This window comes from Eumetopias jubatus, unplaced genomic scaffold (genome assembly GCF_037043125.1).
Source record: "Eumetopias jubatus isolate StellerSeaLion01/CBP00866 unplaced genomic scaffold, mEumJub1_p1.0 scaffold_3, whole genome shotgun sequence".
Taxonomy (NCBI): Eukaryota; Metazoa; Chordata; class Mammalia; order Carnivora; family Otariidae; genus Eumetopias; species Eumetopias jubatus.
In genome coordinates this window covers 20,216,345-20,231,652 of record NW_028274809.1, presented here as the reverse complement: position 1 = coordinate 20,231,652, position 15,308 = coordinate 20,216,345, and the positions used below count along the sequence as shown (strand labels likewise).

At 56.6% G+C, this 15,308-nt stretch overlaps 1 protein-coding gene across 4 annotated transcripts in view; it reads right to left on the bottom strand.

Annotated features, from left to right (window-relative positions):
* TNS1 (tensin 1) overlaps positions 1-15,308 on the bottom strand; it is a 220,232-nt gene that overhangs the window by 106,496 nt on the left and 98,428 nt on the right. For all 4 annotated transcript variants that reach the window (XM_088022031.1, XM_088022033.1, XM_088022032.1 and 1 more), the window contains exon 4: positions 2,481-2,522. In XM_088022031.1, the coding sequence (XP_087878157.1) occupies positions 2,481-2,522 (42 nt within the window). The remainder of the gene's footprint in view (positions 1-2,480; positions 2,523-15,308) is intronic.

Sequence of the window (15,308 nt, the reverse complement as noted above, 5' to 3'; positions counted from 1 at the left end):
CCTGCTGTGTTCAAGGACCAGCAAGAAGACCAGGTATCCGACGGCGAGTGAAGGAGAGAGCTTCTAGAAGGAGATGTCAGAGAGCAAAGCCGTCCTGTAGGGTGGTACAGGCAAGCACCTGGACTTTTACCCCAAATCAGGTGGGCAGGCCTTGGAGGGCCCTGAATATGGATTAAATAAGTACATTCACGGGGCGCCTGGGTGGCTCAGTCAGGTAAACATCTGCCTTCGGCTCAGGTCATGATCCCGAGGCCCTGGGATCAAGCCCTGCATCCGGCTCCCTGCTCAGCGGGGAGTCTGCTTCTCCCTCTCCCGCTCCTACCTACTTGTGCTCTGTCATGTGTGCTCTCTCTCTCTCTCTCTCTCAAATAAATAAAATCTTTAAAAAAAAATACACTCATCGACTTTATATTCTCCCTAACCACCTTATAGGGTAGCTGCTATTACAAGCTCCCAATCTGCAGAGGGGAAACTGAGGTTCAGAGAGGTTAAACAATGTGTCCAAGGTCACACAGCGGAGACTGGGGAGCCAGGATCCAAAGGGAGGGAGTCTAACCCCCTCACTCTTGACCACGGAGGTTCGGGGGGGAGCGGTTCTGATTTAGGTGGGAAGCCTCGGGGAGCACAAGCTGGTGTGTCAACCATTCCACCACCAGGTGGTTGACCCAGCCTCCAGGAAGGTCAGAGCCTCCTGAGCAGGTGGGGCGCACCACAGGGACGGGAAGATTCCACTGCCTCACTCAGGTAGGCGTTCCTTCTGGTATCTAACTGCAACCCTTCCAGCTGGAATGCCAACCTCTTCCCTTTTGTTCCAACCCCTGACCCTTCCTCATGTAAACAAAGCTCACAAGACTCCAAGTGGCCAGGAATCTGGCTTCTGCCTGGAGATCCCTAAACCCCAGACCCCCCAGCTATCCTAGAGCAGCCAAGGACATTCTGTTCTCAGAGGCGAGGTGGCAGTTGGGTTGAAATGATGAGACATATGCTCCCCACTTCCCCCACCCCACCCCCACCCGCCCACCATGGCGACCCTCCACAATCCCAGAGTGACTTCTTACCGGCAGTTGCAAACCAGGCCTGCACCCCGGCCTCACCCCCCCCGCCCCCCCCCCCCCCCCCCCGTTGTCAGATGACCTTGCGACTAGGCTCTGTGCGAAGAACACGTCACATCTGGAGCGGCACAGCCGGGCAGAGCTGAGGCCCAGAAGGGTCTGAGCCCAGTGAGACCAGGGAGGAGGGGCCTCTGCGAGGAACAGAAATAGCCTGGCAGGGCCTGGGCCAGGGCTGCAGAGGCCAGGGACACGGCCGTGGGCCCGAGGTGGCTGAGTCACGAGCACTTTTACAAACTTTATTTCATTCCAGCAACAACCCTTGGTGGAGTGGACACTTCCCAGCACCGAGAAGGCCTTGGGAGCATCTGGAGCAACCCCTCTCCTTGACAGTAAGGGAAGCTGGGGTCCAGAAAGATCGCAGGACTTGTCCACTGTCACTGGGCAAATAGGTGTTGGAGGGAAAGAAGAGACCAGGTGGCCTGACAGAGATTCCGGTACCCAGGCTGAGCGAGTGTGCAGAGGCCTGAAACTACCAGGACATCCTGGCCCCCTCCCCCAGACTCCCACCCACACCAGTATCATCAGAGGCTCCTCTGTATCAGCAAATCAGATTGTGCCCATAGGGGCCCTCTGTCCTATGTGCCCATAGGACACCCCTCCCCCCACCCACACACAAACACACACGGATGCACCTGTACTCATGCAGACCCCTCCCCTCCAGCCTCCAGGGCCCTGCCCCCCTCCAGTGCTGGGCTGGGGAGCAGGGGGGGGCCTTGGGAGGGTGAGAAGGCCCTGAGAGGGCCGGGAGGAAAAGTTCCCAGTGTTCCAAATCAGCCCAGCTGGGATCCGTCTGGAACAGGCCCCTCTCCCCACAGCCCACAACTCATAGGCGTCCTGCCCCTATCCACACTTTTCTGGAAGCCTGCTGGGGGAGGCAGGGGTGGGAGACACGGAGACAGAGCAGAAAAGCAGAGTCAGCCAAGGGGCTTAGAGGTGCAACGGGCCACCTGAATGTGAGCCACTGCCCAGGCGGGCGAACTCTGTGGGTCAGGCTATCCGTTCCCTTTCCTCCAGCCGAAGGGTATCTTCTGGTCCTGGCAGGTAGAAGGTGCCGTCCCCTGGTCCTGGAAGCCCCAGAGCAACAGGCACTGGCCAGGCCCAGAGGCATGCGAGATGCCCTTTTATGGGTTTTTCCAAGGACTTCAGTCTCAAATTGAAATAGGAGGCCCTGCATCTCATCAGAAGGGACCTCATGACTCATTTCCTCCCAGTCCAGCTTCAGCCTCGGGAAGTGTCCCCCCCCCCTTACCTAATGGCCCAGCACCCTCCGGGGCTAGCAGCATGCTTAGGTCTAAAGGCAGCAGTAACGAAGGAGCTGAAGAAAGGGGGGAAAGAGACCAGCAGGGTAGGGAAGGGACTGTCACTCACCACCAATTCATGGCTGGATGGAGGAAGGCAGGGGGCAGCCACCTGTGGGAGGGAACAGAGAAAGGGGCAAGGTTAGCATCTTTCATCCCCACAGAAAACCAGGGCCTCCTGAGACCATTCCATGACCCCGCCTCCACGCTAGACACCCCTTCCTTCAGCTCAACACACTGACCATCTCCAGTTGGAGAGGTCACTGGAACACTCTGCAGCCATGTGGGGGATCCCTCGGGCAATAACACTGGGGAGAGGGAGTGTGGCAGATGTTGTTAAGATTTTATTTATTTATTTGATCGAGAGAGACAGAGTGCGCACACACATGCTCATGGTATGAAGGGGCACAGGAAAGGGAGAAAGAGAATCTCAAGCAGACTCTGTGCTGAGCACAGAGCCCGATGCGGGACTCGATCTTGAGACCCTGAGATCATGACCTGAGCTGAAACCAAGAGTAGGAAGCTTAACCGACTGAGCCACCCAGGCGCCCCCGTATATCACACAATTTTTTAACTCTGTAGAAAAATATGCAGAAGACTGGAGGTCAGCACACCGGGATTTTTTTAAATAGCAGTGGGTTAAGGTAATAAGAAGAAGGATTTTTTTTTTTCTCTGCTCTATGTTCTAAATGTTCTACAATATGCTAAGATTTGTTTTACATTTTTTAAAAACATGTTTAAGACCTCTGAGAAAGGAGGTTCTCCCCAATGCCAGGACATCTCACCCAAAGCTGCAGACAGAGTCTGGGGTCCCCACAGCATGTGGGAAGCAGGATGGTGAAAGGCCCCTGCCAGTTCTTCCAAAGAAAGCCTTGAGGGGTGAAAGCACCCTCTCTATGGGCAAGTTTTTATTCTTAACACCATCCTCATCTTCCTCTCTGATGGAGGGTGGGGACTGGTAACAGGGCCTCCAGACAGAGGGAGGGGGGAGGGAGGGCTGCATTTCTCCCTCCCCTGAGATAACATCCCCCACCCAGGACAGGCAGCCAAACCACTACCCTGACAATTAGCAGGGCCCTTTATCAGAGACTCAGTGTGTTCTTTTTTTCTAGCTGGGACACGTTTTTCTTGGAGCTCATACCTCAATCTTGGCTCCAATTCCCAACCCAAGGGGCCCACGGAGGGGACTAAAGGGAGGCTCTCCCTCGGGCATAAGGGTGTGTGGGCACAAGCCCCAGATTGCTGAAGAGGGGGCTGCTGCCTCCTCAAAAAGTGGGCAACCCCTGCTCCGGCCACCACCCCAGTGGAGCGGTGATGGTGACAGCCTCCATGCTCGGCTAGAGCTGGCTGCTCACAAGAAGCCACCCTCAGCCAGGCCCTCCCTCCACCTGACCCAGTTCTTGTCCTCCAACCAGCCCAAGGGATCCCCAGGCTTGACACACCAGCCCAGAAGGGGACAAGACTCACGTGATGGTGTGCCCTGAGCTCTGGAAGGGGCAGAGAAGCTGGGTGTTTAGCATCCCTGGGTTCTCGATCCAGTCCTGTTACGGGCTTCCTGCCCCAACTCATTCTCCAGCAAAGAAGCCTGAGTTGAGTCTCAGTATCTATCGCCCTGTACTCACTGTGACTCCGAGACTATTGAGAGACTCATATATGAGGCCAAAAGAAAGGAATAATAGCTAACATTCATTGAATACGGACTATAGGAATGACAGGCATTATTATCTATGCTTGACCCATATTAACTCATTTAATCTTTTCAACAACCCAATAAGGTAGGTACTATTACATCTTTGGTTGAGGTGCAGGGGGGCACAGAGAAGTTAAACACCTTGCCCAAGGTCACAGAGCTGATAAGTGGTGAAGATTTGAACCTAGGCATTCTGATTCCCAAAATGAAATGTGAAGGGAAACTCCTCCCTTAAGTTCAAGAGAACGAGGAAACATGGGGGCAAATGCTCCCCCAAGTTCAGGGTTCTTGATACACACAAGCATGGAGCCATGAGTGACTGTTTTAGAAGTTTCTGGGGCAGACAGAGCCTGGGGTGGGGTGGAGGATGCCAGGAGAACAGACTGGGAAGGAAGGGAAGGTCCCAGAGGTGGCTGTGGCCTGCAGGGTTCCCTGCCTGCCCTGCCCACTAGACAAGGTCTCAGCCACGGGGGACACTACCGCCACCCCCAGGCACCTGAGGGGCAGGAGTCCTGCATCCAGCAGTGGCCTCCTCCCCGTACCCTCCTGCCCCTAACCCCATTCAGGGGCTATAGGTTTCAACCTCATGGGGCCGGGTTCCCAGTGTCTGCCACCACTCTATCATTTATGGGTCCCTCAGGCCCTGGGTGGGAGCAGGTGCAATCCACAGGGCAGCACCCTCCTCTGCTCCTTCTTTGAGAGCTGGAGCTGGGGCTCGGGCGGGGCTGGGAACCTGAGTGGAGGACCACACTGCAGGGGGAGGGATGCTGCAGGCTCCGGCCACGGCCTCCAGACCTGGGCAAGTCTGATCTACAGCCACTGTCTCCCACGCCGTGACACGAGGGGGTTTCCAGTCTCCATTCAGGGTCTGGGGATTGACGGGGCCGGGGAGAGGATATGGATCCATTTAAAGCAGGGGCAGAATGGACAGTGTCCTCTGAAACAGTGGGAGGGCCTCTCTTCCAGAACCACCCTAAGGCAGTGGTGGAAAGAACGGGGGTCCAGGTGTCCCGACCCCAGGTCGCTTCCCTGTTCCCCTGAGGCAGAGCTGCCCCTAAGGCCTGAGCTCTGCGGGAGGAGCGGTGGACCCCCGGCCGCGGGGCCTGTGGTCTGGGTGCCCCTCGGGACCTGCTGCCCCCTAGCAGCTCCTCCACCCGCCACCCCCAGCTGTGCATTCCAGGCCAGCCAGCCGGCCAGCCCACTAACTTTGTTGTGTGTTTCAATGTCTCTTGTCTCTCTTTTTTTTTTGTAAGCAGAGAAATGTTTCCTTAAAAGGCTCTCTCCTTCCCTCCGGCACCCTGGCCCCTGGCCACCCTCTCAGGAGCCTGGAATGTGCCAGGGAGAGCCAGGGCCCCCTGCCACTCTGTGGCCCGTGCCCTACGGCCCCACACTCCTAGTGTCAGCAGTGACCACTCCCACTGCCCCATAGGGACCCGAGCTAGGAACCCTCTCTCCACAGAGGGGGCAGACTCTGGGGTGTCTGCAGGGGCTCTGGGTCCCAGCCCTGTCATAGACTGGCTTCCTGGGCACTGGCAGTGCGGGATTCCAGGGCTCAGGCCCAGGAGGTCAGCCTCAGGTAAGCCTCCTCCCCTGGTATATCTCCACAGACCCATCGACACAGTGCGGGCTGAGCAGGCCTGATGCTCAGTCTCTGCCCTTGGAAAAACGCAACAGTCAAAGTAGAAGCAACGGCAGGTGCCCCCATCACACTTGCCATATGCCACTCAGCCTAAGTTCCCCCATTTCATCCCTACAACAACCCTCAACATCCCCTTTTATGGCCCAGGAGGCTGAGGCACGGGGAGGTCGATAAGCGATCCAACGATGTGAACCCAGCAGGCCGGCTCCCAACGGAGATGCGCTCCCGTCCTCTCGGCCATGCTGATGCTCTCGTAAACACTAGTGTCCCTACAGCTCTATCCAACAACCAGGGCAACAGTCCCTGGAATGTGGCTTTCGGTCTGCTACCGTCTTAAGCTCTCAAAATGTTTGGGGCAGAGACTTCTTATCCGCATTTCACAGATGAAGAAAGGAAGGCACAGAAAAGGTGATGACTTGTCCAAGGCCATTGTGGAGGGGTAAGCTGGCTCTGGAGCCTGCAAGGTAGAGAGCTGGGGGTGCAGCTAGGGGGTGAGTTACCCAATGCCTGGCATTCATCAGTCCCCCACCCACTAACATCTTCTGAATTTCAAAGGTCCCTGGACACAATGCCAAAAACGGGACACACCCTTGGAGACTCCCCCAGGTCACGAGGTTGAATGCATCAGACTGCAGCTAGCCAGACAAGGGCTCCCTGCTTGACCTGGGCCCTGTCCTTCTCTCCACCAGCACTCCATGTCCGTCCCTTGTCCAGGACCTAAAGCCACACATAAGGGTGGGCTCTTCCCAGTCCTTCGAGCACACTTAGCTCTGTTCTTCTGTTCTTCCTCAGGGCCTCTGCATATGCTGTTCCCTCCCAGCCTTCTGGCTTTGGCTTCCAATGCCACCACCACAAAGAGGCCCTCCCCCGGCTCCCTTAAGTCATAAACACACACACACACACACACACACACACACACACACACACACACACACACTTGCAATTTGCAATTAAACAGGTGTCTGTTTTGTTGTCGGTAATCTGTTTCCACTGCTAGAAAACAAGGGCCCTGAGGGCAGAGAATACTCTCCTTCATCACACTGTCCCAGCACATAGTAGCTGCACACTAAGCACTTGTGGGAAGATGCAGGACACTCTGACCCAAGAAAGGGAGGCGCCTGCAACTACTAGTGGTCAAAATCACCGCCACCGCTGAGAACCTACGTGCCAGGTGCCGGGGTCAATCCTGCCATATGCCTGTCTCTCTGAGCCTTTCCCATCCTGCAGAGTCAGTAATATTGTTTCCGTTTCACAGATGAAAAAAAACGGAGGCTAGAAGAGATCATGACACTTGTTGCAGGTCAATCAGCTGGGAAGGGGCACGCTGCAGGTGAAATCTTGGTCTGTGGGCTTCAGGCAATGCTCTTTGCAGAGCAAGAGGAAACCCAGGCGCCCACCTGGCACAGCCCCCATCACCTCACCAATGTGCAAGCGGTGAGACCTGGTCCCCAACTGAGTGACACTCCCATCCTCAGGGCCTCAAGTTGTCGGCCCTAATATCAAACCCCGTGCTCCTAAACTTGCCCAGCCCTTCTGAGGAGCTCCCCACGTCCGCCTGAGCCTGGGCCTGGACAGAACCGCCTTGCCCCAGCCAAAACTGAGAACCACTTGAGTCTCTGACTCTAGCATTACATACGATCCTGAGCAGAAGGGCTTTTTTTTTCCCCCCTATCTTTAGCTAGTCCTTTCTATTATTATTATTGTGGTAAAATGCATACAACATAAAATTTACCATTTTAACCATTTCTAAGAGTACATTTCAACGGCAGGTAAGTGCATTCACACCACTGCACAACCGTCTCTCCTCCCCATTTCCAGAACCTTGTCACCTTCCCAAACAAGAAATCCACATCTTTTAAACAAGAACCCCGTCCCCCTTTCCTCCCAGCCCCTGGGGATCTCTAAGCCACCTCCTGTGTCTATGAATTTACCCGTTCTAGGCACCTCGCATAAGAGGAATCACACAGCATTTTGAGTCTGTCTTATTTCCTTCATGTTCTGGACTGAGTTCTAGTTCCCCAAGTTCCCACATTGCAAGTCCTAATCCCCAGTACGTTGGAACGTGACTGTATTGAGAGAAAGAGGTGATGGAGTTAACAACGGGGCCATCAGCGGGCCCTAATCCAATCTGGCAGGTGTCCTTATAGGAAGAGATTAGGACCCACAGAGAGTCACTAGGGGAACATGCACGAAGCAAAGACCACGCGAGGACACAAGGATCTGCCTCAGAGGAAATGAGAAGTGCCAACGCCTGGACCTTGGAGCTCCCGCCCCCAGAAGTGGGTGAAGACGAATTCATTGTGTGAGCCACCCAGCATGCGGTGTGTTGTTAGAGGTGCCCCAGCAACGGTCACACTTGGCGTCATGTCCTCAGGATTCACTCATGTGGCCGCATGTGACAGAGCTGCCTTGCTTTTCCAGGCTGTATACTAATCCACTGCGTAAGCCCAGCACACCGTGTTTACCCGCCCATCCTCGAGGGACACGCAGGCTATTTCCACTGAGGTTCTGCCTGACACCCCCTCCACGTCCCTGCCTCCACAACTCCAGGCCCCCATCTCAGCTGACACCCAGAGATACACGGGAGGGAAGGAAAGTAGGGTTTGCAGAGCACCTACTGTGCATCACCGACCTGGGTGCTTTACATACATTTTATTTAGTCTTCATGACAGGTCTCTGGGGCACATGGGCTCAGAGAGGTCAAGCCATTGCCCAAAGTCGAACAGCTCGTAGGAGAAGGAACGGCAGAAGGAGAAGTAGCAGTTGCTGAGGTTTCTCTGGATGCTCACTGTGTACCAGGCACACTATTTTATCCCTTCCACTCCCTGGGACCTGCTGGAGGCAGAGACCAGTGCCCTCATGTCAAGCCATCTTCGCGGCAATCCTGTGAGATCCAAGACAGCACAGCCGCTAAGTGACAGACCCCGGGGTCCGCCTGACTCCAATGCCCACCTTGCCCGGCACGCCACGCTGCCTCTATGGCCGGATGGAGGTGCCAGGGGCTGTGAGTGCGGAGAGCACTCGGGGGTCCCGCGCAGGGTCCACAGAGGAGAGGACACCTGGGCCAGGCCGCCAGGACAGATTGCTTTTGTCTGCTGGGCGTCTCACCCAGGACAGTTCTAAGAGCCCCAAGGGCGGGAAGAGCCCCTGGTCCAGAGCCCACAGCTCACCCGGTATGTGGATGGGGTTCTAAAAGGTGGAGATGGGGAAAGGGCATTTCAGGTGCAAATGATCACGTGAACAAGGCATGGAGGAAAAGAACTCCTACAAGTCCCCCTTGGCTAGGACGCAGGGTGGGGGAAGGGGAGGAGGAGGGACACTAAAGGACATACGGAAGGAGACAAAGGGAAAGAGGACAGGCTGCAAACCGTCTTTCCAGGCTGGACCACCGGCAACTTTGACAGCCCAGCAGAGAAGTTAAGACTTTTAGATGCTGGCCCTGGGGAGCCACCGAAGGTGCCTGAGTGGGAGAGGGAGCCGAGAGAAGTAAAGGGTGAAGCTTAAGGCAGGCAGAAGATGGGTAATAATGACACTAATAATAATGGGAAGGGGGAGGAACAAAGGGGGGCCCCAAAGCCCACAGACAACGGGCCACTTGGGCCCACCCTAAAACCAAGAGGTCCTCATTTCCACCCTAACAAAACACACATTGGACAGACCCTGACCTCCAGCCTTGCCTTCTCTTCCCCCAGCCACAGCACAGGACACCACTGCCCCGACTTCTTCCCTCCCTTCCCTGCACGGAGCAAGTGGACCCGCGCACCCACCCACCCCCCGCCCACCGGAGCTGCTGCTCACCCTCTGGGCCCCTCCTGGGGAACCTGTGGCCAGCATGCCACTACCTCTGAGCCCTGGTCACTGAGGTGACACCACAGGGGTCAAGAATAATACAGATCATGACCCCCCAGAGGATCTAGCCTCCATGCCACATGACTGAGGAAAGAAGAGCCAGAAGACCCCCTCAGCTGTGGCCAGCCCAGCACCTCACATTTCACGTGACGAGTCCTCCAGGCTCCGGCAAGAAGGCCATGGACAGCCCCGGTGAGCCGGGCAAAGGCAGGCTGGCAGGCCCAGCCAAGTGGACCGAAGGATGGCTTGGAAGCCCGGTGGGAGGCGAGCGTGCACTGAGCGTACACAGCAGTCAGGTAGCTACAGAGTGCCTCAGGCGGGGGGCTTGCGGGGAGCAAGGGCAAGGTCCAGGCAGCAAAAGGCAGAGCCCCAGCATGGCTCAATGGCTCAAGACACTGGCCTTCCGTTCTGAGCCCCAGGCCCTGGGCAAGGGGCCCCTGGAGAAGAGATGGTAGTTGCTCTCAGGCCTGTGCCCTCCCCTCCAGGCTGCTTGTCCTCACCAGAGCTCGCTCCTGGCCTGCTCAGCTGTTTCCTTCCCTTATATAGAGTTCTGCTCAGGATCAGGAAAGGAAGTGCATCCAGTTCCTGGAGGCAAGAAGGGGCTTGTTCCCAGGGACACCTCGAGCTGAGGGGGGTAGGGCATGTCCCAGGCAAGAGTCCCCTCCAGAACCAGGGGGCCAGGCCTTTCTCCAAACCCAGCACAGGCTCCAACTCTGACAAGAAATAGAGGAGAGTCCCAGAGGGCCGACTTGGGCAATGCCCCCAGGACGTCTGTCCCCACGGTTCACCCAAACCCTCCTGGGCCACATGCCTCTTGAACCACTGACCCAATCAACTTGTTCCCCAAGCTCCAGCAGCACCCCCTTCTCCCCAGTCCCCCCTCCTGTCTCAGGACCTTTTCCTCAGGCCCCACGCACTGGCCCACCCCGCCCACTGCCAGCCTCTAGGTCTGGTAACACGCTCAAGAAAGGGCTCTCCAGACAGGGAAGTTTCTCTGCAGGCAAACACCTCCCTGACCTCTGGCCACACCCACACGCAGCAGCCGGACTGCACGGCCCAACCCTACACGAGGTGGGGAGCCGGGTGTGCCCCTCTTGTGCCTGGCTAGAAGGTGAAACCACAGGAAAGGGGGGGTGCGGTGGCCCTAGCAGGGCATGCTACGGAACCAGCAGGCCTCCACCTACGGAAGCTGGTCCCCTGCAGAGCCCTTCTGGAGGATGGCGTGAGCTAGCACCCGTGTTAGCCCACACTGGAGGCCCGGCTGGTGGCAGAGCATTTTCTCTGAAGATGTGCCTCCCCCTAAACCCAAGCCGAGACCCCAGCTCAGGGGCCACACTTACCCACACCCACAGTTAGTGACTCCAGGAGGGCTGAGGTTGCAACCAGGCCAGCCTCCTTATGATGAAACCCCAGTGAGCAGGAGAAGCACAAAAGTTGAGGTCGGGCAAACCTGTACTGAGCATCTACGGTGTGCCAGGCCCTGGGAGCACGAGAGAGGAAACCAGGGGTCCCAGAGGGGCTGAGCAATAGCCATAGACAAGGGTGGGGCACATGGGGCCGCAGGAAAGCACCAGCAGGGTGAGAAGGCACAGCTGGGCCCAGGGCTTGCCACCGATCAGCATCCTGGGCTCACAGCCCTACCCCCACGCTGCCTCCGCCTCACTCCTCTCCCGCTCAGTGCTGACAACCACCCCACTCCCCCACCCTGGGCCACCCAAGGTTGTGAAGCCAGAAACCTGAGCATCCGCCTTGACTCTCCTTCCCCTCCTTCCCACCAAGGCTGGACAATTCTTCTGCCCAAATATCTCTCCAAGCCGCCCCACCCCGCACCATAGAGATTATTTCAAGAACCTCCTAACTCAGGTCTCTGCCTTAGGTCCTGCCCCTCCAACCTCTTCTCCACTCAGCAGCCAGGGAACTATTTCTAAAATGCACAGCCAGTCCTGTCTCTCCCCTGCCTGAAGTCCTTCCTGGCTCCATGGGACAGAGTCCAAATGCCCTAATATGGTCCTCATGGCCCTGCGGGACCTGGCTGGGTCTCTCTCTTTCAGGCCCCATTCCCCACCTCTCTGCCTCCAAGCCCTTGCTCCAGGCAGAGAAACCCCTTCAGGTCCAATTCTGTTCCATCTAACACGCTCTGAGCCCATTTCCCAGATGAGGCTCGGAGAGGTCACACGCTTCGCCCAAGGTCCCAAGTCTCAGCCGTGCCCAGCACCCCACCACCTTGACCCGTCAGGGGCCACAGCAAGAGTTTCGTGGACGGCATGGCCTCTGAGGTGGGTGGGGCAGGGGAGACATCAGCCGGGGGAGAACAGAGAGGAGACCGGCCCGCGGGGCCCGGGGCGCACGTGGCAAAATGGAGGAAGTGGGTCAAAGGGGGAGCCTTGTGCAAGGTCTGGAGGGCTGGACTGACAGACCTGTCCAGGGGCTCTGGAGTAGCCCAATGCCTCCAGAGCCAGTGAGAGAAGGCACAGGCGAGGGGCAGGGCTGGAGGCCAAATGTCCGACCCAAAATAGGCAGCTGCTGCCAAAGCAAGACAAGCTCTGAGCCAGGGCCGGGTGCAGAGGAGAGAGGCCACCAAGACAGCTTCAAGGGGACAGGAGAAGATGGAGAAGCCAGACACCACTGAGGGGCCTAGCCTGGAGGCCTCTGAGGAAGCAGGGCCTCTGCTGTATAAGTGAAAGTGTCAACAGGCAGTTTGAAAGGGAGACTTCAGAGCTGCCTTCTCCTGAGATCCAAAGCCCAGGGAAAACCCCAGCTCTTCTTCCCCTCCTGGAGAGGGGCCATTTGTTCCGAAGCAGGGGGTGGGGTGACATGGCCTGCAGCACAGAAAACATAGCTTCTAGGAAGTTCCTAGAAGAATCTGGTCAAGGAAAGGGCTGTGGTCTGTGGTCAAGGTTTTAGTGGAACTGGGGGACCCGTGGGTGGTGTGGGGGACAGGCCTGGGAAGCAAGACCCTGCCTTCACTCCTCGGTGCCAGGTTCCTAGCAAGGGAGACAGAGATGAATAAGAATGGCATGGCCCAGGAGGGGAACTTGGGGCCCAGTGGAGGAGGCCCACATGTAAACAGGGAATTATCAAAGGGCCCAGTAACTAACTGTTATAAGGAAGGTATGAAGAGGGTTATTATCTCACTGGGATTCAAATCCATCTGTTTTTCCAGAAATTACGCCCAGAGGGAGACTGCCCACCCAACCCCCCTCACTCACCACAGAGGGTTTCTGTCCCTAGAGGAGAACTTGCAGGGACAAAAGTCTTTGACCCGAAACTGTGCCAGAACAGTGAGGCAGGAAGGACGCATGGGAAAAACAGCTAAGAGCAAGGGGGAACCCCAGGGGAGTCAGAGGGCTCGGGAACTGCCAGGAGGCACACCAGCAGCCCCGGGACGTGGCAAAGGAGGCTGAGGAAAGGGGCTGGGGCGAGGAGACGGTGGGGCTCGGCCAGGCCACAAATTGGACAATTCTGGAGCTGGGGGCCACACTCGCACCCACACCAACACCAGAGGGTCCCTCTGCCTTCTTAGACTAGACCAGAGTCTGCTCGTGGGCCAGGACCAGGACCTCCTGGCCCCTCTCTCCCTTCCCACCCTGTTTCCTGATCTTAAAGGTGTTACTGGTTGCCTGGGGCCCCATCCATTGGGTAACAGGTTTTGAGAGGGAAAAAAATGTGCGCTCCAATTGCAAGATGCATACCAATTTCGGAAATACCAAATGTTATTTAAAAAAAAGTCATCTCAAATTTGAAGAAAATTTGAGGCTCCCCAAACTGCCCCATGCTGCTGACAATCAGGAAATCCCTCCCAGTGTCTACCTACTTTCTTTTTAAAAAAATTGAAGGACACGCAAAGAAAGAACAAGGTGAAAGGCAACCCAAGCCCATGTTACCCAGGAGAAAACTCTACATCCTCAAAGCCCATCTGCGGCTCTTACATTCCCTGGACCCCTGCAGGTCATTCTGTCCCATCACCTGACGGCAGACAGCTCTGAATCTAACCCAAAACCCGTAGCTGGGAGCAGATACCGTTCTGAAAGATCACACCTAACACCTTCTGTCTAAGGATCCCTCCTTTCAAATTCCTCAACACATCGAGAGGCCACGAGTTTCCAGCCAAAGGGCAAGAGCTGGGAGAAGAAGCGCTGGGCTGGGAGTCGGGCATGGCTTCCAATTCCACATTGCCACAGCCCGCCCCTTCCTGCAGCTCCCCGAGGTGGTCTCCTCGTCTGGAAAATGGGGATAAGGAGACCTACGTTCCAGGGTGCAACCAAATAGAGTTGACTGAGTTGACACCACTAAAAACTCCTGGAACACAGCACACGCTTAGGACACGGCAGTTCCTTCCATTGAGCCGCTGCCAACATGCGCCTCCGTGTCTTCATGTCCAGAGCAGTAAACTGCACAGTGCGGGCCCCATGCTAAGGGCTGCATGTATCTCAGCTCATCAGATCGTCACTGCAGGGGCGCCTGGGTGGCTCAGTCAGTTGGGTGTCCGACTCTTGGTTTCAGCTCAGGTCATGATCTCAGGGTCCTGGGATGGAGCCCTGCATCGGGCTCTGCCCTCCGCTCAGAGTCTGGTGGAGATTCTCTCCCTCTGCTCCCTCCCCCTGCTCATGCTCGCTCTCTCTCTCTCTCAAATAAATAAAATCTTTTTAAAAAAATCTTTAAAAAAATCATCACTTCAACCCTGTGAGGTAGGCTCTGTTCTTATGCCCACTTGGCAGAAGAATTCAGGAACTATACCAGGTGAGAAGAGGTAGCTGACTGACAAGGTTCCATCCACTGATACGTCAGAACTTGGGAAAGTATCGTACAATGCAAGAGATTCCCATCAAAAAAAAAAAAAAAAGAAAAAAAAATCCACCTCTTTTCCCTGAGCTCTCGACTCTGGCCTCAGATTCAGTGATCTGCAAAGGCACTCCCGTAGGAAAGTCCTGGGCCCCAGACGGCAGCACCAGGAGGAGTTAGCGTGATGATGATCTGTACAATTAGCGCAGGGCAAGGGCTGGTGTTCTGGAACCCCATCTGCTCTGATGGACCGCAACAGGAGCCCCGGAAGCAGGAGTCCCAAGGGCAGGGCAGCCCAGCCCCATGTTGCTCCTTTAAATCCATCTGTGGCTGAGGCGCAGGAAGCCCCCTCTGGCTCCCAATTAGCCGGCAGCAGAGACTTGAAGCGAGGCCAGCACTGAAGGCCAGCGGAGGCCTGGCTGTCACCAGCATTGTTCGGCTGCATCTGACGCATATCCACCCTCCCCCTGCAATGTTTCCTTGTTCTCCGGGAGACTCTCGGAGATGCACGCATCTGAAACCAGGTCTGGAGGGAAGGGGTTGCTGAAGGGAGGGGCAGCGGAAGACCCGGCTCTATCTGGCTCAGAAAATGCAGGCGGGCTTTAGACAGGGAAGAGGGCTCACATCAGCTACAGACCCCGGGGACCCGGAGACACTGCTGAGGTGCAGACGCACAGTTCACACACCCCAAGATACACACACACAGCGCAGACACAGCCCCCGGGAACCCTGCCAGCACCAGATGCAAAGTCACTCCGTGGTACTGCCGGCCCCACCCCAAGCAGAGCTGCACTGACTCCTGCACAGCGGCCCCACCAGCACACCCATGGGCGGGGGACGGGGTCCCGGGGCACAGTTCATCTCAGGAAGCCAGGGCGGGGAATGATCCACGGGGGGCAGACTGGAGGAGGGGAGAGCACGAACCAGCAGAGGCAGGG